Raw genomic sequence first — 27,615 nt, 5'->3', positions numbered from 1 at the left:
GACATTTATACTTATGCATAAATTGAAATGTTCTCAACACAGGGGAAGGGGGAATGTGATCTATGACAGAAAGGGCATATGCATGTCTGTGTCTGTGTGTGTACGCATGTGTCTGTGTGTGTATGTGTGCTATCTTTTGAAATGTTGCTTTTTTGAAAACATAGGTGCAGGGAAGCCTGTCGGGGTCGGCTTCATTAACGAGTCAGGGCCGTCCTTCACAATAGAAGAATAAGAGTGCGCGTGCTGCATGTGGAAGTCTCAGAATTAATTATGACACTACGGTCCCTCAACGACCCCCAACCAAAAGCAAAATGTTCTGTGTGGGAAATTAAATCTTGTCGCACAAGAATCTGCCTATGCGGGAGCCAATTAAATTCATGTAAATCATTTTCCTGTTTTTTTTTTTTTTTTTTTGGTTTGTTTTGTTTTGTTATTTTGGCAGAAACCTTAGAGACGGAGCCTGAGAAAGTGGTCCCGCCACCTACAGAAATAGCTGAAGCACGCAAGTCCCCCCTGGAGGACCAGCAGTCCATGAAGGAGGACGGTGCCAGTTTCCTGTGCTGGAAAAAAGGCTGCAACCAGGTCTTCAAGTCCTCCAGCACCCTCCAGATGCACTTCAACGAGGTCCACAACAAGAGGCCACAGCTGCCCGTTTCAGACCGACACGTCTACAAGTACCGCTGCAACCAGTGCAGCCTGGCCTTCAAGACGGTGGAGAAGCTGCAGCTGCATTCTCAGTACCACGTGATCCGGGCGGCCACCATGTGCTGCCTCTGCCAGCGCAGCTTCAGAACCCTGCAGGCCTTGAAGAAACACCTGGAGACCAGCCACCTGGAGCTGAGTGAGGCCGACATCCAGCAGTTGTACGGGGGCTTGCTAATGAACGGAGACCTCATGGCCATGGGCGACCCGTCGCTCGGGGATGACCAGGTGGCCCTCTGCGAGGATGACAAGGAAGGAGACGAGAGCGACGCAGAGGAGAAGCAGAGCCCGACCGGAAGCGACTCTGGCTCGGTCCTCGAGGACTCCGGATCAGAACCGAAGCGCGCTCTGCCCTTCAGAAAGGGCCCCAACTTCACCATGGAGAAGTTTCTGGACCCGTCCCGGCCTTTCAAGTGCACGGTGTGCAAGGAGTCTTTCACTCAGAAGAACATCCTCCTGGTCCACTACAACTCTGTCTCGCACCTGCACAAGGTGAAGCGGGCCCTGCAGGAGTCCAGCACGGGCCAGCCGGAGCCCACCAGCAGCCCCGACAACAAGCCGTTCAAGTGCAGCACTTGCAACGTGGCGTACAGCCAGAGCTCCACTCTTGAGATTCACATGCGCTCCGTCCTCCACCAGACCAAAGCCCGCGCGGCGAAACTGGAAGCAGCGGGGTCCTGCAGCAGCTCCATGGCTGCGGTCGGAGGAAGCGGAGGGGCCTCCTCGGTAGGCACTTCGGCTCCCAGCCCCAGCCCGGCCACCAACTCCGCAACCACCACGAGCAACAGCTCTTCTTCTGGGGTGCCGTCTGTGCAAAGCATGCTGGGAGGCGGCCACATGAGCCAGCCCCACGCCATCGACAGCCTGGGGAACTCCACGGCCGCTTGTCATCCCTCCCCGTCTGAAAACCACGACGTGAAGAAGAAGAAGTTCTCAGACATGCTCTCTTCCAGGGGATCGAGTCAGCAGCTGCAGCAGCAGCAGCAGCAACAGCAGCAGCAGCAGCTGGCCCAGGCCCAAGCGCACGCCCAGGCTCAGCTCCAGCAAGAGCTGCAGCAGCAGGCCGCCCTCCTCCAGTCCCAGCTCTTCAACCCAGCACTTCTGCAGCACTTCCCCATGACGACAGAGGCTCTTCTCCCACTGCAGCAGCAGCAGCTGCTCTTTCCCTTCTACATCCCCGGGGCGGAGTTCCAGCTCAACCCGGAGATCAACCTCAACAGCTCCGCACTTAACCTGGCCGGCTCCTCCACCTCCTCCCTGCTGGAGGACCTGAAGAACTCGGCGCAGCAGGCCCAGCAGAGCTGCCTGCAGCAGCAGCTGATGCACCACCACCTGCAGCAGCAGCACCAGCAGCAGCAAGCTCACTCGCAGGCTCAGGGGCAGATGGCCCTGCTCCAGCAGAACGCCTCGCTCCTGCACCAGGCAGACAAAAAGCCGAAGTCTGCCTCTCACGGTGAGAAAGACCGAGATGGGCAGAGAGACAAAGATGGGAACGAGAAGACAGACGATCACCCCAAAGACGGCTTGGACAAACCTAAAGACAAGAAAGATCAGCCTCAGGCCGTGAGTGTCAACCACGATCACGGCTTTCCGCCGCCTAGAATCGCCTCAGACGCTCGGGGAAACGCCACCAAAGCCCTTTTGGAGAACTTTGGGTTCGAGCTGGTCATCCAGTATAACGAGAACAAGCAGAAGGTGCAGAAGAAAATGGCTGGTAATGGACCCGCCGGGCCGAGCGGGCCAACGGGAATCACCAGGGTGGTGGATCCCATCGAAGGGCTGGAGAAGCTGGAGTGCGAGGCCTGCGGAAAGCTGTTCTCCAACATACTGATTCTGAAGAGTCACCAGGAGCACATCCACCAGGCCTTCTTCCCGTTTCGCTCCCTGGAGAGATTCGCAAAAGAGTACCGGGAGCAGTACGACAAGCTGTACCCGCTGAGGCCCCAGACCCCTGAGACTGCTCCTCCACCCCCACCTCCACCTCCTCCACCTCCGCCCCCACCGCAGCGAGCTCCAACGCCAAATATTCCCGTCTCTGCCCCTTCACTTACCCCCCCAGCGGTTCCCACCCCACAGCCCTCAGTTCCAATGACTCAGATCCCAATGCCTATGGATCTGCCTCTGTTCTCCCCCCTGATGATGCAGCCCATGCCCCTGCAGTCCCTGCCCTCTCAGATCCCGGCACAGCTGCCAGCCGTGGAGCCCGGCCTCACCACCGACCTAGCCCAGCTCTACCAGCACCAGCTGACGCCAGCCATGCTGCAGCAGCAGCAGCAGAACAAGAGGCCGCGCACGCGCATCACGGACGAGCAGCTGAGGGTCCTCCGCCAGTACTTCGACATCAACAACTCCCCCAACGAAGAGCAGATCAAGGAGATGGCCGACAAGTCCGGCCTGCCCCAGAAGGTCATCAAGCACTGGTTCCGCAACACGCTTTTCAAAGAGCGGCAGCGCAACAAGGACTCTCCCTACAACTTCAACAACCCTCCCATCACCACTCTGGAAGACACCAAAGTTGATTCCAAGCCGCCGTCTCCCGAACCCCAAAAGGCTGAATGTTACGGGAGCAAGAGGTCCTCAAGAACTAGGTTCACTGATTACCAGCTGAGGGTGCTGCAGGATTTCTTTGACGCCAATGCCTACCCCAAAGATGATGAATTTGAGCAGCTCTCCAACCTGCTGAGCCTGCCCACTCGGGTCATCGTGGTGTGGTTTCAGAACGCCCGGCAGAAAGCCCGCAAGAACTACGAGAACCAGGGAGACGGGGGCAAGGAAGGTGAGCGGCGGGAGCTGTCCAACGACCGCTACATCCGCACCACCAACCTGAACTACCAGTGCAAGAAGTGCAGCCTGGTCTTCCAGCGCATATTCGACCTCATCAAGCACCAGAAGAAGCTGTGCTACAAAGATGAGGATGAGGAAGGGCAGTACGACAGCCAGAACGAGGACTCGATGGACCTCTCACAGGAGTACTACACCCCGTCCGGCTCCTCCTGCCACACCCCCATGCCCTCCTCCTCCAGCCTGTGCCCTCTCCCTCCGTCCACCTCCGCTTTCTCCCATATGACGTCGTCCGAGAAAGAGGAGGCCTCGCCCGCCAACACGTCGAACTCTTTCGGCGAGAAGCCCAAGCACTCGTCCGAGGCGCCCTCCAAGCCTCGGGAGAACCAGGTGTCCGTCAAGCAGGAGAGTCCCCAGCAGCCGCAGTCTGAGACGCCCCAGCACAGGCCTCCACGAGACGAGAAGCCCCAGGCTATGTCTATTCCGAAGACTTCAAAGCTGTCCTCCCTCTTTTCCACCCAGCAGAAGCAGCCATGTGGTCCCACTGTGTCGCAGGCTAGCCCAGCTCCTTCACAGAGCTCCCACATGACGCTCAACCCCCTCCTGACATCTCCTACACAGCAGCAGCAGCAGCAGCTGGCCCAGCAGATGATCCCTTACCAGTGTGACCAGTGCAAGCTCGGCTTCCCCTCCTTCGAGCATTGGCAGGAGCACCAGCAGCTTCATTTCCTCACGGTCCAGAACCAGTTCATCCACCCCCAGTTCCTGGACCGCCCCATGGACATGCCCTTCATGCTGTTCGATCCCAGCAACCCCCTTCTCGCAAGCCAGCTTCTCTCTGGGGCCATGCCACAGATACCCACCAGCTCTGCCACCTCGCCCTCCACGCCCACCTCCACCATGAACTCCCTCAAGAGGAAGCTGGAGGAAAAAGCGGGCACCAGCCCGGGGGAAAATGACAGCACAAACAGTGGGGAGGAGCCACAGAGGGACAAACGCCTCCGAACCACCATCACGCCGGAGCAGCTGGAAATCCTGTACCAGAAGTACCTGCTGGACTCCAACCCCACCCGCAAGATGCTGGACCACATCGCCCACGAGGTGGGGCTGAAGAAGAGGGTGGTGCAGGTGTGGTTTCAGAATACCAGGGCTCGGGAGAGGAAGGGGCAGTTCCGAGCCGTGGGACCCGCTCAGGCCCATCGCCGCTGCCCGTTCTGCCGCGCGCTGTTCAAAGCAAAGACAGCCCTTGAGGCCCATATCCGTTCGCGCCACTGGCATGAAGCTAAGCGTGCCGGCTACAATCTGGCCCTCTCAGGCTTGGCCCCAGATCAGGAAGGCATGCAGCTGAAGATGGACCCCCTGGATATTTCTGCCTATTCGCAGCTCTCTGCCTCCAACAATGATGGACAGTGTTCCTCTCTGTCACCGGTGAGCAAGAGCATGGACCTCTCCCCCAGGGCTTTGCTGAGCCCGACGTCCATCAAGGTGGAAGGAATGGAGGACTTTGAAAGCCCACCCATGTCCTCGGTCAACCTGAGCTTCGATCACAAGCTGGACAACGACGACTGCTCCTCGGTGAACACGGCCATCACCGACACCACCACTGGTGACGAGGCGAACGTGGACAATGACGGCTCTGACATTAAGCACGGTCACAACAGCGGTGACTTCCTGTCTAAGTCTGGGGGCACCGCCCCCTCAGTCGAGAACGACGACCAGATGTCTTCGGGGCTGGTGAGCCCCGCGACAAGCTACTACGCCAAGGACTTTGAAAATGAGACTACGGTTGACTACAGTGAGACCTCGAGTCTGGCAGATCCCTGCTCTCCGAGCCCTGGGGCTTCTGGGAGCAGGAGCATTGATAGTGGAGACCGGCCAGGCCAAAAGCGTTTCCGCACCCAGATGACTAACCTCCAGCTGAAAGTGCTCAAGTCCTGTTTCAACGACTACAGGACCCCCACCATGCTGGAATGCGAGGTTCTGGGCAATGACATCGGACTTCCAAAGAGAGTGGTTCAGGTGTGGTTCCAGAACGCCCGCGCCAAGGAAAAGAAAGCCAAGCTGAGCATGGCCAAGCATTTTGGCATCAACCAGACATCGTACGAGGGGCCCAAAACGGAGTGCACCCTGTGCGGTGTCAAGTACAGCGCCCGGCTTTCGGTGCGAGACCACATCTTCTCCCAGCAGCACATCGCGAAGGTGAAGGACACCATCGGGAGCCAGCTGGACAAGGAAAAGGAGTACTTTGACCCGGCCACGGTCCGCCAGCTCATGGCCCAGCAGGAAATGGACCGCATCAAGAAGGCCAACGAGGTCCTGGGCCTGGCGCAGCAGCAGGCCATGCAGCAGCAGGGGATGTTCGACAGCCCCGCCCTGCAAGCTCTGAACCTCCAGCCAGGCTACCCTGGCCTACAGGGGATCCCCCCTGTCCTGCTGCCCGGGGTCGGTAACCCTTCTTTGCCAGGGTTCGCTTCGTCAAACACAGGTACGTCGTTGCCCCGCCATCACACCTAGGTCTCATGGACAAGAATTCCACCGCAGTCATTGTGGCCCTCAATTCAATACACTATCAATAGTTTGTTCCTCATGACCCTCAGATAAAGAGCAGTACTTCACTCCTGTAGTACCACTTAATTTCAGTGTTTTTTTTTTCCCCAGTGTCTGTTGATTCACACGCACTACGGCGGGCAGTACAAATAATTGCAAGTTAGCACTGCAGTGTTACCACATTGTCACCATATAATCTCTCCTTTATTCCTAGGTAGTGCAACAGGTTTTTTGTTTTATTAAAATACATTTAATTGTAGGCTATTATGTATTATAAGACATTATATCTTGATGTCTTTTTCATTGCATGCTGTGTTTGAAAACTTTTGGAGCCCAAATATTGTGGTGTTGTAACGGCACAAAAACAGCATTGTGAATCTATGTGAGAATTTGTGTCTACTTTTTGTAGACTGAAAAGCAGTAATTTTTTTCCATCATATTTTTTTAAGTGTTACTGATATTATACTCTTCATTTGTTATACTGAGGTGACCAGAGCTGGCTTAATGCAACCCATGCCCATGGGAGTCTGATGGAACGTTTTATTTGTCCATTACACGGCATATGAAAAAGTATCTGTAAAACATGCTGCGAGAATTTTCTTAAGGGCAGACTTATAAAAACGATGCAGCTCCTGTACAGACAAAATGTTTTATTAGTTGAAAATAGAGGACCCCCCCACCCCCTCGCCTTAGGTTCTCATCTTGTATCTCCCCCCTCGTATCTTTCAGCTTTAACGCCTCCAAAACCTCCAAACCTCTTGAGCATGCCAGGTGCCAGTGTCCCCTCCCCAAGTCTCCCCACGTCTGGATTACCCAACAAGCCCCCCTCCTCTTCCTCTCTGGCCTCCCCCAGCCCAGCCCAGGCCAGCACCACCACTGCCCACTCTACATCCACCCCCACCCCGACCTCCACCTCCACCTCCAGCTCCTCCTCCATGCCCCCGCAGCAAGGCTCCAGGCCTGACCCCCCCAAAGAGCGTGAGGCTGAGAAGCCCAGGGAGAAGGAGAAGTCCAAGGAGAAGGCAGAGAAGCCCCCCACCCCGTCCTCCACGGGGGGCACCCCGGCGCCCTCCACCTCCGCCGCCAGCGCCAAGAAAGAGAAACCCGACGCCGCCGTTCCCGCCACCTCCATGCCCACGCCTGGCATGGAGTACGTGGTGGATCCCGCCCAGCTGCAGGCCCTGCAGGCCGCCCTGGCGTCCGACCCCACGGCTCTGCTCACCAGTCAGTTCCTGCCCTACTTCATGCCGGGCTTCTCGCCCTACTACGCCCCGCAGATCCCCGGGGCGCTCCAGGGCGGCTACCTGCAGCCCATGTACGGTATGGAGAGCCTGTTCCCATACAACCCGGCTTTGTCTCAAGCTCTGATGGGGCTGTCCCCGGGGTCCCTGCTCCAACACTACCAGCAATATCAGCAGAGCCTGCAGGAGGCGCTACAGCAGCAGCAGCGGCAGCTTCAGCAGCAGCAGAAGCAGCAGCTCCAGCAGCTCCAGCAGCCCAAAGCGAGCCAGACGCCGGTCCCCCCAAAAACCCCCGAGACCCCAGACCACAAAGAACCTGCCAAAGAACCAGCGAAAGCTGATGAGCAGAAAGGCACTCCCTCCTGCGAGAGCTCCTCTTCCTCCTCCTCCTCCTCCTCATCCTCCTTCTCCTCCTCCTCCCACAAGAACCTCCCCTTCGAGCTGCACGAGATGGACAGCAAAGGCGTGGATTCCCTGCTTGACCAATACATCGTCCCCAAGGTGCAGTACCGGCTGGCGTGCCGCAAGTGTCAAGCTGTCTTCAGCAAGGAAGAGGCGGCCGTGAGCCACCTGAAATCCCTCTGCTTCTTCGGTCAGTCTGTGGCTAACCTGCAAGAGATGTTGCTTCGGGTCCCCGGCAGCGGGTCCGCGGGCGAGGGCAGCCTGTACGACTGCCTGGCCTGCGACGTCACGCTGGACGGGGAGAAAGCGCTCAGTCAACACCTGGAGTCGGCCTTGCACAAACACAGAACAATCAAGCGATCAGCCAGAAATGCCAAAGAGCACGCGACTAGTCTATTACCTCACTCTTCAGCCTGCTTCCCCGATCCTAACACCGCATCTACCTCGCAGTCAGCCGCCCACACTAACAGCAGCCCCCCTCCCCCGCCAACAGCATCCACCGCCACGCCGTCCTCCTCTTCCTCCTCCTCCTCCGCCTCTTCATCCTCGTGCTCCTCTTCCTCCGCAGCGGCCCCCACACACACCGCCACCACCGCAGCAGCAGCAGCAGCAGCCGGCAAACCCTGGCCCCAGGCCCACCTGTCCAGAGCTTCAGCTGGGAAGCCCAACGCCGTCTCCCCTCCTGCATCCTCTCCCACTTTCCCGCCAGTATCCTCACCTTCAACGGTTACCTCAAGTTCATTGAGCACCTCAGGGGTTCAGACCTCGATACCAACAGACGTCTTTACCGACGAATCAGAGTCTGACAGCAGTCAGAGGTCAGCAGACAAGCTGGGCAAGCCGGCTGAGGCGCCGCAGCAGCCCAGCTGTCTCAAAGACAGTAGTAGTTGTAGTAGTAATCTTGCTAGCGTAGGAACGGACTCCATCCAATTGTAAAAGAGCTTTCAACAACGATGGACAATATTTAAAAAATTAGCAAAAGAAACAAAAAAAAAACAAAAAACGAAAAAGAAAAAAAATACAAACAAACAAAAAAGCAGCGATGTTTAAAAATGTTTAAAAATATACAAACCAATTTCAGAAGAAAAGATGTGTAAAGATTAACTGCAATTCCAAAGCTTGTAACCAAAAATTAAATGTTAGTGGATTGTTTTCCCATATCAACATGCTGGTTTACGTTGATTTTAACTTAAATATATATTTAAATATATATATTGAAAAAAAATGACTGCAGTTAAGTTTTGGATATTGGTAGCAGAATGCTGTATAGCAATGGACTGCCGCAAATGTTGTTAAAACAGCCCCTGATCCCTTCCTACAAGCAAATTAACAAGTTATCCCTTGTTTATGTAATTATTCCCACTTAATAGCACAGTAACACAAAACCAGTATGAACTGTATGGGAGAATAGTCTTACATTTACAGTTTTCTTGCTATCTAAGCGTTCAGATACCAATGGCTTGCTAAAATAAGAAAAATAATGTAATGTCTACTTTATTCTCAGGTCAACAGCTCACGGTCTTTCTTCGGTCACAGAATTCATTGTTTTATACTTTTGTGTTCCCTAACAGAAGTAGAGAGTTTCTGTTGTTGTTTTTTTCAGCTATTAATTTAACTGGCAGAAAGTATTAAAAAGAGAAAATATTATGAAGGTGTAGCTTTCTGGGGATTCATAAAGGGTAGCTGATCTGCTGATTTTAAACATTATAAGTCATTCTGAAGGGGGGGAACGAGCCCTCCTCACTTCACCCAAACACGGAGAGTATTGCAGACTTGTTGGTGGGAAGAAAAAAAGATTTTTTAAAGTAAAAAAAAAAAAACTTTCTGTATTTATGATAGATATGAACATTTTTGGTGTTAAGTAGATTGTTGCATTGGAAATGAATTTAAACAGTATGGTAGACTGAAAAAAATATTTGTGTACATTTAGCTTTTGTATCGTCCAACTTAAAAGGCGCTTCATTTGATGTTGTCTTGGTCATTCCGATAGACTAGAATAAGGAGCAGTAACTGATCTATGCTTTATTTCTGTCCTTATCCTCTGCTTCTTTGCTGTCGTTCACCCGACTGCCATCACCAAACTTGGCGGGATCCGACTCTTTGTTGGTATTTTTTGTTTCTGGGTTTTTTTGTTTGTATGTTTATTATTTTATTTTATTTCATTTTTTTGGTCGATACAATACTGACAAAAAAAGAAAAAATTCTGGGGTGAAATGCTTAAGAAATAATTATATTTGTGTTACCTTTGTGCACTTAACTCTGTCTGACTCCTGCTCTGTCGTTTGCTCTCTCTCTCTCACTCTATTTTTGTTTTCTCTCCCACTGCATTTGTAGATTTGGAAATAGTTACTACTCTTGCACTACAAAGCAGATACTTTCTTCTTCGTATAGTGTGGCTGCAGTCTTTCCTTTTTTTCATAAGAACTTTTCCTTGTTGTCATAGATGAAAATGAAAAAAAGATAATAATAATAATAATTCTCACGCTTTAAGACAAAAAGAGAATCCAAAGACAAAACACTTTCACCATTGGTGCATAAAGATGAGCAAAAGAGGCTTCTTTATACTTGAGAATTTGTTTTTAAAGAAAAGAAAAAAAAGCAAAGTTTTAAAATAAAGGAGTACACGTCAGAGTTGCCGTTTTTGCTTATTTGCAAGCAGACAGGGGGCTCTACACGTGAAATAAGAAAACCAAAAACCAAAAAAGAGCCCTTGTCCTTGCATTGCGGAGTAGCACCATGAGAGAGCCATTGCTTTTTGTAAGATAGAGGTTGAAAAGCTCTTTGTTTAACTTTTCCATCCCACACATTTTTTTAAAGAAAATGTATAAGGTCTGGTCTTTGAGGACATATGTTTTGCTGCTAATGTAGTTTTTTGGGAAAAAAGAATACCTAGATTGCATGCTCATTTTGCTTTTTTGGCTAAGCTTTAACAAAAACAAACAATAAATCATTCTTCCTGCCTCTATCCTTTTTTCTTTCTTTTTTTTTTCTTTTGTTGCAAAAACGGAACTTTGAAGACTGTGAAAACATGTTCCAAAGGACAGTTTGGCTGACTTTTTCTTTCAATTCTTTTTTAAATTTTTTTTGAGCAGACCAATGTTGAAAGCCAATGATCTATATTATTTGTACAGAACAGTGCATTCCAAATACTGCATCGGAGAGTTTTTTTTTTTTAAAGCAAGGACTGATTGTTTTGGTTTTTATTATAATTATTCCTTCTGTTATTTGCAAGGTGACTGTAAGCTGTTGTGTAAATTTGGAATCCTAGGTTGCAGAAAAGACAAGGACTCCGATTCCCACATGTGGTAGATTTACTGTGGGGAGTTGGCAGTATTAGAATTCCTCCACCCAGTAAAAAAAAGGTTGTCACTCACTTGAAAATGATTACCAAGTAATAGTGGTCACCAAAAAACAAGCGTATGTACCATGCATCTGATCCTCATGCCTGTCTCACCAGTTTAGTGTTGTCATGCCTCTCGACTGCCAGCAAGTCAGTGAAGGAACTTAAGTCTTTTTCCCAAGTAAGTCTGAAATGGTGGGCTCCCTTCTGGAGTAGATGGGACGGGACTTACTCGAGGTGTGTGTAGGGTGCTAAGCCACTTTCATGGACTGTCTGGATATTTCTGGGGGATGTTCTCATTCCGAAGCGTTGAAAGAAAGGGAAAAAAGCAGGTGTTTTTGTTTGATATTTTTATTTTGACGATGTCCCCTTTTTCATGGAAAAATTAGAGTTATGTACATGCCTTCACGTCCAAAGAGGTCTGTCAGCCTTTCTGATTGCTTTTCAGAATGGTTGTGCTCAAAGAATATATCCTCCCCAGAAAAAAAAAAACATTGTAAATTTCCCTTCTGTTCACCAAAACCAAGACATTGAAATGTGTGTTTTTTTGGCCACAAGTGTGTAACATTTGGCCAGCTTGACATGGGCAGACCTCGGAAAGCGTGCTCAAAGTGTTGCATCTTGCAGAGTAATGTGATTTTCGTGTAAGTACTTGCGCACGCAGTGGATATTGGGTTTATCTGGTCTGCAAACTTGCCACTCCTCTAAAATTCTGTTCTTTAAAAAAAAAAAAACTAAAAATTGTTCATATGATTATTTTGAAGAATTCTAATGATGTACAGTTTATTCTTGAATGCTTTTTTTTCTTTATTTTTGTCTTCAAATAATGTCATAGACAATTATTATTTTCATATAACTATTTGTGTGTTATTTAGGTTTCTGTATGTCACTTTTTCCTCATATAAATTAACATGTAACACTAGCTTTAAATCTGAATTGCTGAAGTTTTCTCTTTTTTGTCTACATACTCTGACCTGGCCACTTTATGGTATAATAATGTTCCAATATTTGTTTGCATTTTTATTTGAGTGTTTGAACTCTTGTTTCTAAAGTGTATTCTGTTTTAGGCTCTTTTGTGGAGTGCTAAACCTACGCCTTCACAACCCTTTCAGCCTGCATGGACTGTGTGTGTGAGTGTCTTTGTGTTGTGTGTGTGTCTGTGTGTGTGTGTATGCTTGAGTGTGTGTATGTGTGTACTCTAAGAGCCAGCATTAGTTTGAATTTTGTTATTATTTGATTTTATACTTTTATTTACGCACCAAAAGAACTGAACCAGAAAGCTTGATTTAGACAAAGGTGGTGAAGATCTAAAAATGGGATTTATCATGACATGGCAGGAGGGCGATGATAGTGAAGCACTGAGCAGTTTTTTTAATTAAATCTATGAATGTGGCCAAAGTTTTATGCAGTTGAAAATGGATAGGAAAAGTTGATCGTGCCCCTCATAAGTGTATATTTTATTGCGGCACAACACACAAGAAGACAGTTGAAGTAGTTTTGGAAGAAGCATTGACTCGTGTTGGCATACTTGATATTCATGGACATCTTAACAAACAAAGAAAAAGACAAGGTATTGCTGTAGAGGTCATCTTTTTGCCCACTGTGAAAAATAAACATGTATACAGATATAGATATATTTAAAAACAAGACATCAGCTTTTTTGTTTGAGGAAAAAAAAGATGAAAAAAGAACTCTGGGAGCTTTTTTTGGAGAGTTCACATGGAGGTGAATGAGAAGGCTATTTCGTGTGGAGGTGGGAACACCAAAACTGGGCGTGGCAGCCAAACGCAGGAGATGGCGGCTCTGATACCAAGTCATTATTTCATTACGGACTACTCTGAAACGGGGACAGACTCTTTAGCCCGTGGTGGCATGAGACCGCGAGGGAGACGTTGAAAAGCCGAACTCCAGTAGCTGGAACTGCCTGTCTCTCCCTCCAGCTCCACCTCTGCTCTGACATCCTCTGTGCCGAGGGGAACAGGCGGTTGTGTTCACTTTGTTCCCCCCCCCGACCCTCCCCCCACCCCCCACCCCCCACCCCCCACAGTCCATGTTGTTGCTACCTGTTTCATTTGCTCTTGCTTGTCTCTCTGATTGACACACAGTGCTCTCCAATCAGACAGCAGTTCGCCCTCACTCTTCCTCTCTCTCTCTCTCTCTCTCTCTCTCTTTCTCACTCTCATGGAGTCAACCAATCAAAACCATCAAAAAACCTGGTTCAGTGTGTGAAAGGGGGGAGGGTATTGTGAGCTGTCATCCTTAAAGAAGCAGTTTGAAGAAAAAAAAAAAAAGCAAAGCAACCAAAATTAACAACCAAACTAACACAACCAAACGAACCATTTGCTCCAATTTCAAAGATGAACTGTTACATGGAGCTCCCCCGATCCCTTTGTGACTCCTGGTGCCACAATGTTTGCTCTCTTTTTTTCAGAAGCATTTTCTTTTTCTTTTTGTTTCCTTGAATTATTCCTCCTCCGAGCCTCACAAAGTGGTTCTGTGGTTCCAGTCAGCCCACCTGAGGGTAGAGAAAACAGCCTTGCAATGTACAAAAAAGAGCAAGTTAAACCAAAAATGTTCTTCTTGATGTCTTTTCTATACTGTAGTCTTGTTAGCTTTTTTTGTTACTGTAATTATATGATGAAGATTTCCAAACTGTACCAAATGACATGGAGACTAACATACAAAACCACATGGAATTTCACTTTTAAAGAGAAGCTTTTGTCACAAAAATCTTGTTGTCCTAGTTAAGTTGATTGTAGATGGTAATTGAATATACTCCTTTGAAAATATTTCATCAAGTATGTTTCTGGCTCATTGTGATACATTAAAAAATTATGAGCAAAAGCTTGTTGTCTGTGCTCTTTTTTGAATAATAAGACTAAAGCAAAAGAAACTTCTTGCTATCCGCATTGCTTTACAGGCACAATGTTAAAAGGATTTGTTTGACTATGAAAATACTGCCCCAGCTTCTTAAACCTTTCTTGAACAGTGTTACACATGTATAAAGCTGTTTTAGTGCATATTAACTGGTTTGATTAGGGGATATTTGTTGGGCTGGCTGATGTGCACGGCTTTCCATCTCAATGGGTGTATTTTACAGAGCCTTTATGTATTCAACTGTACTCATACATCTGTTTTTTCCACTTTTAAAGACGGGGCTCGCTGTTGTTTCAGCCTCAGTTTGAACATAACGTTTTCCTCATGGACTGCTGTGCTGAAGTCCTGAGAACTCCAGCGGCAGTAACGGGGAGATCATGTCTGCAGATTTGCATGTATGCAGAAGGGCTTAATTTTACCAGTTCTAATGTGCGAGCTTGAACACACACAGAATCACTTCCTCGTGTGGCCTACACTGAGAAGCATTGTCCTCTCTGAGTGGTCATGTTTGACGCCCTGGTAACAAAGATTTGCGGACAGGATTAATTAAAACATATTAAGTAACGAATGCGGAATGACGCTTAATGAGAGGTGGCTGGTAATGACTAATTCAAGTTGATTAAGCGAGTGAAAAAAAATTGCAGTGAACGCGGCTGCTTTTTAATTCATCCTGACTTCCGTTAGAAATCAAGTGTAACTTCCACCAGAGTAATGTTCTAATTAGGACACGACATCAAAAGGCATGGGTAAAAAGACCAGGCTACACCATACTGACCACTGTGTGTGTGTGTGTGTGTGTGTGTGTGATTTACATGGTGACGCTGTGTCCTGTCAAGGCACAAGCGTTTTTGACGTGTGGGATGTTGACACAGGGTTCGTGTGATGGCATCACCCCCTTGACCCCCACCTCTACAGATCCTAAGGCTGGAAGTCTAACTGCTGTGTATATCTCAGCCTGCAACTTCCCAAGCTCCAAGAGTAGGGTCTCCACTAGCCTCCCTGCCCCAGGATCCATAGGTCCAGCACAATATAACCCAGCTACTGCCACCTTTTCACACTTACCTTTCACCACCAAGGCATCATAAAACTCCCAAAGCTGGGTTTCAAATGCAGCTTGTCCAGTTACAAGACATTGAGGAAAAAATTTAGATTAAAATTGATTGCGTTAAGTTTAATATAAACAAATTTTTAAACAAAAATCACTGCACCGTTCTGCTGTCTTTCAATCCCATATGTTCCCAGATGTTAAAGTCATATCAGATTTGGAAAATGATCCTACCATATTGTCAGTATAGTTTTTTATGTGCACATCCATTGCTTTTTCATGTGCTCAGATGAGCCGTGTAGTTCACCTACAGCGTATCCACAGATCTATGTTCCAGAATAAGACAGCCTGAGTTACATTAAAAGTAGGTGTGAAAGCTTACAACGGTGTTCATTGGTTTTCCAGTTTTACTTATTCTTATATGCTGGTATTTGTTAATATATTTATTTTAGCCTTTATTTGCTTAGTCCAGTCTTCCTTCATTCCCCGTAAGAGTAATCAAAACAAGTGGATTAGCGTGCAATATAAAACACAGGAACAAGTGTGTTTGACTTTAATGTGAAATGAGTGTGCCTCCTCTTGTGTGAAAAAAGATGCCCGTTTGAAAAGCAAAACTTAAATAACACTGGGGGTGTGGGGGGTTGGGGGGTGAGGGGGTGAAAGCGGGCCCCCCCCGAGAGCTGACTGAAGTCAGAAAGCATGTGGCACACAGGGCCATGTATTCCTCTTGTGAAGCTGCTTTTAATGAAGGAGACTGCTGTTATTAATGCTTTCTGACCTTTGCAGAGCTTCACTCTTATTTAGCGGATTTGATTGAATCGTTTTTATTCCATCACAGAGAAAGTACAGAGAGAGAGAGAGAGAGAGGGAAAGGCGGGGAGGTAACAGCCTTTCTTGTGACTTAAAACAAGACATTTATTTGATCTGTAATTTTTATATATATTTACAGTTTTCTTCTAATTATGATTTGATTTTAGTATGACTTTTCTGTTGTTTTTTTTTTCTAGAAAACACTTTGAGGTTTGAAAGTGTTTGAGTTGGGTACAGACCTCCTCTGTGTAACAGAATTCCTTCATTTCCAGCTCCCTCACAGATCTTCGCTGGAACTGATTAGAGTCGTCTAATTCGCCCATAGCTGTGGAAAACGATACTCTATAAAGCACTGGATGACAATACACACAGTAAGATCTGGGAGGTGGTGGTGGGGGGCCAGGGGGCGGGGGTAGGGGGGTGGAGGGGGGGCTGGTTTGGGTGTCAACTTGTGTCCCAAAACATGTTTTTCAGCAGGCATCAGCCTAATTTTTCAGAGGCCGTTTCACATTAACCTCTCCTGTTTTCAATACCTCTTACCCCTGGGGAGCATACTGTTTGGGTGTGCCTGTGTGTTAGGGGAGCCCCTGAAAATACACACTGTGCTGGGTCCTCTGTGGAAGGGTGGTGGTTTGGGACAGGGGGGTGGTGGGGGGTGCGGGGGGTGCGGGGGGGGGATAGGGGCTGTCCTGGTGCAAGCAGGGGTCCAGATTTGTGGGCCTTGCCGATCCAATTAACACGCAACGGTACATCCCGAATGAATTAAGAGCACCCTAATCGGATCAGCACAGAGAGGCCGCTTCCTTCCCGCTCAATACCAGATGGCACCCTCTCTCGGCCGCTGCCTACTGCCAGCCGCGGCGTTGGGAGTGGCGGGGTGTGAAATCGGGTTAACGCCTGTGTGAAGCTCCGGCCCCTGCGGGCAAAGGGAGCTTCTTTTGAGCCTCTCCCTGGCCCCCAAAGTGAGGGTGTCCACGTTCACGGTCTGCTTTCGGCCTCCTCTGCCCCTCGCTCAAGCGGTTTGGCCACGCTTGTTTAGGGGCCACTTCAGAGCGACAGCTTCGGGGGCCTTCCCTATCTTCCACCTCTCTCTCCCCCTCTCCCCCTCTCCCTCTCTCCTCCTGGTGGCTTCTCTCACCCTCGTCTCTTTCATGTTTGCACACTTAATATCCCTGCTAATGGCCCCTCGCGTATTAGTGGGCTGTTTTTACTTGCAGAGACTTCTCTGTCGAGAGATTAAAAGATGTCGGGGGGAAGCATCTCCAGGCCTGTTTCACTTTAACCAACTGTCAGTGTGTCAGACCATGTCCCCACATCCAGCCCTGTGTGTTTCAGGGTCTCAACATTAGAGGTGAAAGCAGGCACCAGTGTTGGACGTCTTTGGGTTGTGAGACTACAGCAAACATTATGAGTATGAGTGGGTAATCAAGGGGATTGTTGAAACGGGAAACATGGGAGCTTGTTTTTTTCGGTTTGGGTTTATTTGGTCTTGAGGCACTGTAAAAGCTGGCCTTGGGGTCTGCAGCCACTGTAGCAGGACTTGAGGAATGCAAAGCTGGAAGATCTGCTTTACAACATGGCCTGGCTTACCTCAGTAAGGTACCTTGCTTACCTGACCTCTGTGCTTATCCAGGCAGTCCTTGCTATCCCAGCATGCTTTGGGGCATCCCTTTTTCTCTTTGATACTTACACAGAGGGACATCACATTAAGTTGGACTCCAAACTTCCCAGTCTTATCGCTGGCGATACTCCCCCCACACCTACCCAAAAACCTCTGGTCCAAAGAATGAATTCATTCATTCATAATGATGAATGTGATGCTACGTAAACATAACAGCCCGTCTCAGATACAGCGTGAGTTATCAGACAGCGGAAGACACAGGGAGAGAGCCGATTTTGACGTTTGTTTTGGACCGTATGAGGGGAACAGAGCACGCTTTCGGAAGACGTTAAGGCCGTGGGAGACATGGAGTTCCGCTCTAATCAGTCACACGTCCAGCCTGTTTCCGCTTTGCGCTAAACCCTTGTGCGGCAGCCTCATAAATGATGAAAAAAATGATAAAGTGATGGTTTGTTTTTTACTTTAACAAAGACAGAATCATTCCTCTTCACAGCCCCAAGTCCATCAAACTCTCTCTCCCTTTCCCCAACGTTCCCCCAACGTTCCCCCAACGTTCCCCTAACGTTCCCCCAACATTCCCCCAACGTCCTTCCCAGCCTCTGCCATCACCACCACTGCACTGCCCCGCTGGCCGGCCCCAGACTGCTCCCGAGCGGGGCCAGCCCCAGACTGCTCCCGAGCTGCTCAGGCAGCTCATACTAACTCAATCTCATCTGTCAGGGCGAAAAAAAAAAATGACAGGGTTTTGAGGAAAGGGAACAGAATAAAGATTTCAGAAGGAAAGACAAGCTCCTCGGCTGGCTTTAACAATTTGTTTGAGCCACGTTTAAGCAGCCTCTGGCCTGTGCTGGTAGGAGTTTATCAGTGTGAACCCACGCCACTGTGCACAGGACGTGAACTTCAGGACGATTCTGAAGCATGTGTGCTACAGCACTAATCCTGTGGACGGAGCCAGGGGTGACAAAGGGTTCAGCGCTGAGGCAGAGAGAGATGCCAGAGGTTTGCCAGCCCGTTTCCTGCGTGCTTATTTAAAAATCCAGAGTACTCTGCCTGACAGACAGGTGGCGCTGTTTCAGGCAGTCCCAGCGGAAAGGTGAAGGGGTTGCCGGGGACGTCGGCTTCGCCCGCAGGTCTGTGGCGAGCTGAGACTCGTCCGTGGAAAATGTGTTAATCGGTCATGGCATCCAGAGTCAACTGCGCGGTCTAAACGTGGCGATGTGGTTAGGCGAGGGTGTGCGTGACCAGCAGAGTCCTGCGGAAACACTACACGCAGAAATACAGCGCATGCCAGCAGGGCTATGCACTTCACCGTGTCCTGTTCCCACTCCACCTCGCATGCGCTCACCTTCCCCTCACCTATCTGTACACTCAGGGGAACCGGGCTAATGCTACGGTGTCACACACACACACAGCCGCCCCGCTCCCTCTACACACTGGGAGCCCAAAGGAAGGAGTAGAGTGTGACTTGGCAAGCTGGCACCCCTGCACCCCCCGCCACCCCACCCCACACCCCCCGCCCCCAGAACACAGGATCAGGTGTCACAGTTTTCGCTGCACCTCCTGGCTCTGGTTAATAGGAAATGAAGGCCATCAGAAGGACTTTGCCCAAAACTGAGCAGAAATCAGGTCTGACAGGCAGGAATATTAGCCTGTGACGGCAGCCAATAATTGAGCGATCACCTCTCCCCCTCCCACATAATGGGGAGAGTATGTGTGCGGGGGAATGTGGGCTAAGATTCTCTGTCCTTCTCTCTCTCTCTCTCTGTCTCATTCCGCCTCCCTCTTTTTCTATCCAAAAGTAAAGCACCTACAGGAAATAAAGGGCCCCTGTTTTTGCTTTGCATCAAAGTTCGTTGCGTGATGACACTGCTGTTCACCATTTCCACAACCCCAGAGTAACACCTCACCACGTCTATCCACATCAAAAAGAAAAGCTCGAAAAGTAAAGGAGAACCGATAGGTTTTTTCGCGGCTTGTTTTAGAAAATGTTCTTGTTTCATCCTGAAACGCTGAATGTCTGATGTTAACGACAGCATTCAGCGCTGCCAGACAGGGGATAAAAGCACAATCAAGAGATTCCCTGTCATTTCACCCTCGCAAGCGAAAAACGAGCTGCGATGGGTAAATCGTGCGGGTGCTGGCGTGTCTGCGCGAGGTTTCCTCGCTGGGCAGTGTGGGCTTCACAGCCTGGTGGACAGAAAGGGATGATGGGATACGAAGTTAAACAGTTAAAGCTGGATGGAGGGGCCCTGCTTCACACCCCATCATACCTCTCCCGTCACGGCAGGCCCCACAGCTGAGGAGTCTGAACTGGGCCAGCGAAAAAACCGCAGAACAACCAGAGTAAATCTGACACTAAACATCGCACCGGCATTCTCATCTCCCAACCTGGGGCGTTCTGCGGTTTCCAGTGTTAGCTGCCATAACTGACTGTACTTCGCTGCTCATTTCTGTCCCTGTCACACACAGGGCCTGCGTATGGAACGGTTTATGCCGTGGGAAAGGAGGGGGTGAGGAAGAGGGTAAGGGGGGGGGGGGTTGCCGTGAGGAACGGGGGGAGTTCCCTGTCTCTTCTCCTCATGAACCTTCGAGGTGCAGCATCAGGTTTCACATGGATTGGGGAAAAGGGCCCAGCTTGGCCAAGGATTCTTAATACAATAATTGCACTGAGACTTCGCTCTTATTAATACGACTCTGACTCCAGCTTTCTTCAGGGTTTTTTTTTTTTGTTCTCCCTCCTTCCTTTTTTTTTTTCTTCCTTAACCGAAATCAGTTGTGGGCTGCCGCTGGAATGCCTGTCGGACAGGGGGCCTGACCCCGGGCGGCTCTAATGATGGAGAGATGAAAGCCACTCTCTCCCATTCCCAGGCTGCCCTGTTAGGGGGCGCGGGCTGTGAAATGGGGAGATAATGGAGACCAGGTGTGCCTCTCGCCCAGGGGGAGGGTGTACCTCTCAAAACCGCCACTACCCCCCCCCCCCCCTCCCCTGCCTGTCCGTCTGTCTGCCCGGCTCTCTTTCTCTCTGTCTGTCTGTCTGTTAGACTGCTTCTTCCACTCTCTCTGGGTCTGTTTGGCTTTCTGCCTGTCCATCTGTCTGCCTGGCTTTCTCTCGGTCCGTTTGTCTTTTTTTCTGTCCACTTGTCTCTTTTGCTTTCTCTCTGTCTGTCCGTTTGTCTAGCTGTAGGTCTGGCTGTTTCTCTTTGCGTCTGCCTGTCTGTCTGTCTGTCTGTCTGGTTTTCTGTCTACCTTTCTATTCTGGTTCTCTACCTGTCAGGCTGACTCTTTCTCTCTGTGTTTCTGTATGTCTGTCTGTCTCTCTGTCTCTGTGAGTTTAAGTGTATTCATGCCACCTCATAGTACCGAGTCATAGCACCACAGAGTCTGTGAAGTTGACCCTTGAAGACAGGGTTGTCCTTCCTCCCATATCCCCATGACAACCGATGGTACCTTCTCTCCCCGTGCTGCTTGGCCTACCAATGAAAACACTGTAGTGACGTTTATCCTTTACCTAGTAACAGTGCTATATCAATATTCATAATTCCCATATTAGAGGATTACATACAAATATACTACACAGTGATACAAAAACAGAAATAATAAAAATTAGAATATCTCATTTCATTTCATCTCTTGTTTCAACATGATGAATAAATTCATCAACCTATCCATCAGTCGATGTGTCTTAGTAAAATTACTTTTTTAAAGAAAAAAATGTCATTAATATAATTTATCCTGTAATGAGAATACACCTAGGAAGATTCTCATGTGGAAGATAATCTTATGAGATATTTTCAAAAAGCTTCTTTTTTTTCTCTTTTATAAGCGCTGAGGTAATCACTTTCTGCGGCAAACGTTAGCTTATTGTGTCATACAAATGGATTTTGTTTCACATTAGAGCCAGAATGTTCAAATATCAAGTGTTGAAATGAAATTGTGTTGGAAGAGTAGAATGGAAAGTCATTATCAATTTACTCCACCAAAACTCACCCTGCCTAATGAAATATACTCTCCTCTCATTTTGTTTTTCATCAGTTTCCACAGCTACAATACCGAGGGGAATAGCTCTCAGGTCTTTAGGTTATACATACTGCTCGGAGCATGTGTGCTGTTTCTTAAAAGACCAGCATTTGCAGTTATCTCTGGTCCAGAACCGCTCTATTTGTTAAGCATTTACCCCTTGTAGCCTGCGCTAATCTCAAGTAGTGAAGTTTTAAAAGCAAGGTCAGCCAGATCAGCTGCAAAAGTGTTTCTAATCAGAGCAGACAGCTTCGCAAAGCTCAGCTGTAATTACAGTCTAATTAGCTGGCACTAGACGAAATCCAGCATGCTATTTAAACGTCAATAATTTAACCCTGTAGAAGCGCCCTTAAAAGAAAGCGTTTTAACCAGGGGAAGTGGAGAAAAGCTGCAGTGATGAGATTTCAAGACAGGTCAGCGCGCGTGTGAGTGGACCTGTTCCGGTTCCCCGCTGGGCTTGCAGTTCCGGCAACGTCCATATGAGAGTATCCCAAGCTAAAGACAGAGAATACTCTCGAGGGCTTCTCTGAAAAGCACTGAAACGGGGGTTTGGCTGGATGCATTAGGCATCGGCTAAACTGCATTCTGAGGGCCAGACATTGCAGCTCATTTATTTATACTGCGGTGACACTTACCATTGTGTGTTCAGTAAAATGCTGAGGACGAAAGCGTTCCGGTTTTCTGTATTGTTACGAACATTCCGTAAAGGTAGTGGTCCCAGACAGAACATCCAAGACTAGAGCACCAGCGCAGGTTGTTCCGGAATGCAAGACAATGCAAGTACAAACGACAAAAGAATGGTGAGCTCCCATTGAACAGTTCGGGAAGTGTGCGGTGCACGCTTCAACCAAACACTTCTCCTGGGTTTCCATTTGAAATGCCTCTCCTGTCTTCACAGAGAGCCTAGCTCTATCACTAAATCCCCCTCGGATAAACACGTTAAATGACAATAAGGTTACGTATTTTCCAGTTTTCCATGGAGTGTTATTGCGTGACCTTTAGAAGCAGAAACGATTCCGTTTTAATTTTTGCCTCCCCACTTTCCTCTGATCCAATATTAGGCGTAGCACCACAACTTCAACTTGATCAAGCTCCCAAAATTCAAATAATTTCAGAAAGACGCCTAATCAAAATGTCTACTGTTGAAAGGCAAAGAACTGTCAGATGCAAAGGTAATCATTTCAAAAGAATGAGAATATTGCAGAGAACCAGATTTCTATTGGATTTGCTTGGACTGCCTTTTGAAATGGCTGTCTCTTAGGATTGCTTATCTTGTGATGTAAAAAGTAATTCCATTTTTGACATGTGGGCTTTTATACCAAACAGATCAAATATTTCCATTGTGTTTATTATAGAATTCTGCAAAGAAAAGAAAAAATGGTTCTCCTTTGAGCAGGGGAAAAAAGTGTAGAAGCCTTACAGAAGGGGGGAGGTGCTTGTCAGTAGATGTTCCTCTGTTTTAATTAAAGATTACTGTCACCTTAAGAACAGTGAAACTACAACAAGCCCTCTGCATGGTGTGTTTTTTTTTTTTTTTTCCTGACATGAAATTGTTTACAGATTTTTTGAGTTACTCATGCAAAGAGAGCTTTTGGCAGAGGCCAGAGTGCAGAGAGCCTGGACCGGAGGAAATGGGATTTCAAAAATAGATCCCTTTTACTTCGCGAATTAGACCGTTTACAGGGCAAAAGCAAGCCGCGGCCAATTGAACGGTTTAATATTGTGTTTTTGTGCCCGCTCCTCCGTGTGTGCTGGAGGCACCTGAATGCCCCTGACAGGGTAAATATTGACATGTGAGCAAGGATTTGAAGGCAAGGATCTGGCCCTGCTTCGACTGTCCCCTCGATCCAAAACACAGAGATCTGGAGTGAGAGTGGCTCCGATGGCCGTTTTTCTTTTTGGGTTAAAACTGAATGGAAGCCCAGTGCACCCTTCCCCTCCCTCTCCCCACAGAAACATCAACAGAAGAGAACCTGCTGTCTCACACATATTCTTTATACATAACATTATATACATAACATCATTTTATTTTTAATAATTTCCTATGTAGGTCGCTATGGATAACAGCGCCTGCTAAATGCCGAAAATGTATTATAATGTAATGTAACTAGTGTTACTAAGGTCTAATACCATATCTTCATTTCATTTTTGTACTGAAAATGTGGTTGCTCAAATTTTATTTGCAGTTAGAAGATTCAGATTTTTCTGATGAATATATTACTACACATTTACAAAGTTATTAAGCTTTTAGAAAATGGGAGCCGTGTTTTCATGGGATGGGAAAATCAAGGAAATTAATCTTTGAATTAATTAACTGCGCGGTGAGAAAAAGTTAAAACACTTTTGCAGTAATCTACCTCTCAGATTTTGTCTCATAAATTCCAGTTCAGTGGCACTGCTTTTTGTGATTCTATAACTTCACATCATTTCAAATTATTCTTGGGTTATTTCATGTCTCGTAAAAACTTCCACCTGGACATGCTGGAGCCTGGCAGTTTACTCCTCTTTGCAGCCCAGAACGCCTCCTTCTGTTCCAGCCAGAGTCTGAAGGCCTACTGGCCCTAGAGTCTCACTATCCCACATGCTGGTTGGCAACAAAAAGGGCCTTTAGTCTGTGCCCTCACCTATACCTGTGTGCTATCAGCATTGCAATGTCCTCCTCTCTCTTTGTCTCTTTCAAACTCAGAGACACTCACACAGGACACAGATACAGATACAGGCAGGACGACCAAACCAAGGTCGCTGAACTTTAATTTGACTTAAGCAGATAGTCGCTGTTTGAAATGAATAAGGATGCCTTTTTTAAATGCCAGGGTTATCAGCTCAATATAACAAATGTAGTGCAAATTTTTCCCCTCTCTCTCTCTCTCCCTCTCTCGCTTTTAATAAATACATTTTTTTTTTTGACCAAACGTCCCTTCTTGACTACTGTAACGAGCAATGATGTATTGAGCCTTGGCTGTTGCCATGGAGACCACAGTCCCCTGTTACTTGTCGTTAGAGCACAAACAAGGCCTGGCATTTAATGTCATTCCAGTCGACGTGAGAGAGAGAGAGAGAGAGAGAGCGCACAAGAGCAACAAGAGAGAGTGTCTTTTTCAAATAGAAATTGGTTGTTTCAGAGATACATATTTTATTATCCTTTGTTTTTTTTTTTTTTTACTTGGCTTTTATGATGAATCATTCTCTTCCGCCGTTTTTTTGGTTTTGTTTGGGTGGCGTATCCACGCCTCCTTCCCCATCTCCCTCCCTCCCCGTCTCACTCCCTCCCCTCCAGGACTCTCTAGATGGCGAAATGGAGTCAGAGTGTCTTGTCCTAATTGCCTGTTCAAAAGGTCTTCACTTCTCTTCTGCCTTTTAAGTCCTTCCTCCTCTTCATTTCCCTTCTCCCTAAGCCTCCCTTTCATTCTTTGTTCTCTTTTAGTTCCTTTGCATTTTTTTATTTTTCTGCATGGCTGAAATTCAAATATTAATACTTCAGATATCATCTTTGAAGTGATATCAATAATAACTATACCTGACAAAAAAACAATGTTTCTATATGCAGTTTTTAGCTGGAAGATGAATTAGTATGCTGTTTGTCTTTAATGGGCACAAGATAAAAATCGTTTTGTTAATGCTGAACAATGCTTTAAGTTACTTAAATGATAAGTATATTTAATATTAAAGGAACACTTTGAGGTGTTTGTGGCGAATGTGCATTTTGTTGGATTCCTTTCTCCGTCTGCGTGAGTAAGCTGTTTTTGTGGTCTGCTGTCTTTACTGGTCACAAACACTGAACAATGCTCTAATTACATAAATAATGAGTACTGTAACATAAAATTTAATAAATTTAATGTATACATTGATATGTTTGTGATTGAGCTGTGGTCAGCTCATGTGCATCCTAAACGGAGGCAAACTTGCATTTGGATGGATTCATTTCTCTGTCTGTGTCAGTAAGCCGGCCTGGGGCGGCCTGCACGGCCTCTCAGCCAGGGAAACGGAGCTCCGATTCAGACACAATGTTGCCCTGACAGCCTCCTCTCTGTGGAAGAAATTAGTGAGCAATTAAGATGAGCAATGAGTTGTCATAACGCGCAGTGAGATGGCCATAAATGCAGGGTGTCAGGGGAAAGCTCGCGGGCAGGTCATCAAACACACATGGTGCGGCCGGAGGGAGGGGGCGGGGCGGGGAGGGGGCAGGGGGGGGCTTGCGCTTCTGGAAGTTTCCGCAGGTGCAGTCCCTGTGCAGCCTCGTCAACCCCTGCAGTTCCTCACGATAGTGCGTCCCCTTGTTTCGGATGAACGGCGCATGCTTCTAGTATAAAATCTTGTGTCACAAATGAATGGATCCAAATCCACTGATGGATGCTGCACCATTTTGCATGCAGCGTGTGGCAAATTGGCTCTGTTGGTTTTGTACTGGTTCTTCCTGTAGATGGGTATACATAATATGGTATCCAAGCTAACACAAATACAACTGTTTGGATCTTTGTCATCTCTAAAACAACACAGTACATGCATGGCACAGCTGGCAAAATGTGTGTAAAACGCAGGCAGCAAAACTTGACGATACCCTGGGTGAAGTCAGCTTTCGAGAATAAACCCTTCAGTCTCCACCCGGGGGAAGTTGATTTTGCAGATACTTAAACTCAAGTTGCAGAAGCGTCCCTCTGCAAAAGCTGCCAAGACAACCATTTCATAAATATCCTGTCCAAAACTAACACACGTGTCCCTGCTGTCCAGCACAGATGACAGGTTGAGTTGTAGAGTGAAATGTTTTGTGTCTGAGCCGTGACTCTGTGCACTTTCCTTACTCTCTCTCTCTCCCCTTCTCATTCCCTCTGTTTCTCTCTCTGTCTCCCTCTGTCAGTCTTACTCTCTGTGTTTCCTGGTTTCTCTGTGTATGTCTCTTCTCTCTCTCCCTCTTTTTGCCTCTCCTTTTGTCACTTTACTCTCTCTTACCCCCCCCTCCCCCCCATTACTACACCATTGATAATGGTGTAGTAAAATAAATGTTTTAATAAGGGATTAAACATTAAAAAGATATCTATATGTATTTTCTGAACAGAATCTGGCTTACAATCCTCAGTGTGGCTACAGCTAGAGGGAGGAGTGTGTGTGTGTGTGCGCACACAGGTTATGAGCAGGAGAAGAACTTGGTCTTATTAATAATATGATTTTTAAAAATGTGTAAAAAGATCACAAGAAGCCCAATTAAGTCTTTACAAAGTCCTGGTGCATTGTTGTTAGTACTGTAAGACACCCAGAACTTTGCCAACTGAGGAGACCAAGGAGAAGAGAACTTCCCTTTCCATCATTTCTCTCTCTCTCTCTCTCCTTTTTTTTTTTGTTTTTCTCTCTCTTTCACGTGCGGAGAACAAAGCCAAGAGAAGGCATGAAACGCGGCACGGCTCCAAGCAAAAGCCATTATTCTGACACATCTGTCTGTGAGGCGGACAGGGCCGGTGCATCTGGAAGCAATAAAGGAGACCTGGGGAGAGGGGAGCACAGCCGGTTTAATGTACTGCGTGAGCAGGAGATCCCGCTTAGAGAGAGAGAGAGAGTGAGAGAGAGACGGGCAGGGGGAGAGAGCAGAATGCCACTCATCCTCACCTCCAGGACCTCACTGCTGTACACCAGTGCCTTATTCACGCTGGAACTAAAACTAACCGTCCCACAACTGGTTTTTCTTTTTTTTTTTAAATTTTCACCATCACTGCAGTGCCATGTGCCATCATAAAAGTCGAGCACCATACCAGGGGAAGAAAAAGGGCAGTGAAAGTTTATTGCTTTGATGGTGTTCAGTGTTTTCTCCCTGCTCCTGTCCCCCACCCTACCTCTCCTCTCTGGCCCCCTCTTCCTGCCCACTTTCTCTCCTCCTGCTCCAGGTGGGGCGTTACACACAGAGCAGAGCTGTTCTCACACACCCTGCCAGGCGCGAGTGTACGTCAGCATCTGTCCCCTAGGTAACCAGTCATGTCCTGCTTCATTGTCATGTACCACAGCCGGCTCATGAGAATGTCAGGTATGCGTTTGAAATGTTTCTGATTGACCTGTGGCATATTCAGTTGGACAGCAAATTGCACCATGCCATGTGAATATTCTGTTATTAAAGGAAGGATCTGTTCACCTGCTTAGGGACTACAGATTTAAATGATCTTACAGCTAAATGTAGCACTATATCTATTGACACAATTGCTATTATGTTGATCAGTATGTAGTAGTACATAAAGTAAATAAATGCTAA

At 47.7% G+C, this 27,615-nt stretch overlaps 1 protein-coding gene across 2 annotated transcripts in view; it reads left to right on the top strand.

Moving 5' to 3' along the window:
- LOC118788124 (zinc finger homeobox protein 3-like) overlaps positions 1-8,673 on the top strand; it is a 169,801-nt gene extending 161,128 nt beyond the window's left edge. For both annotated transcript variants that reach the window (XM_036544002.1, XM_036544003.1), the window contains exons 9-10: positions 443-5,968; positions 6,760-8,673. In XM_036544002.1, the coding sequence (XP_036399895.1) occupies positions 443-5,968; positions 6,760-8,609 (7,376 nt within the window). In that variant the 3' untranslated portion in view covers positions 8,610-8,673. The remainder of the gene's footprint in view (positions 1-442; positions 5,969-6,759) is intronic.
- The last annotated feature ends 18,942 nt before the right edge of the window (positions 8,674-27,615 follow it).

This window comes from Megalops cyprinoides, chromosome 13 (assembly GCF_013368585.1).
Source record: "Megalops cyprinoides isolate fMegCyp1 chromosome 13, fMegCyp1.pri, whole genome shotgun sequence".
NCBI classification, from domain to species: Eukaryota; Metazoa; Chordata; class Actinopteri; order Elopiformes; family Megalopidae; genus Megalops; species Megalops cyprinoides.
Note: the sequence above shows the minus strand (reverse complement) of the source record. Positions and strands in the feature narration are given on the sequence as shown.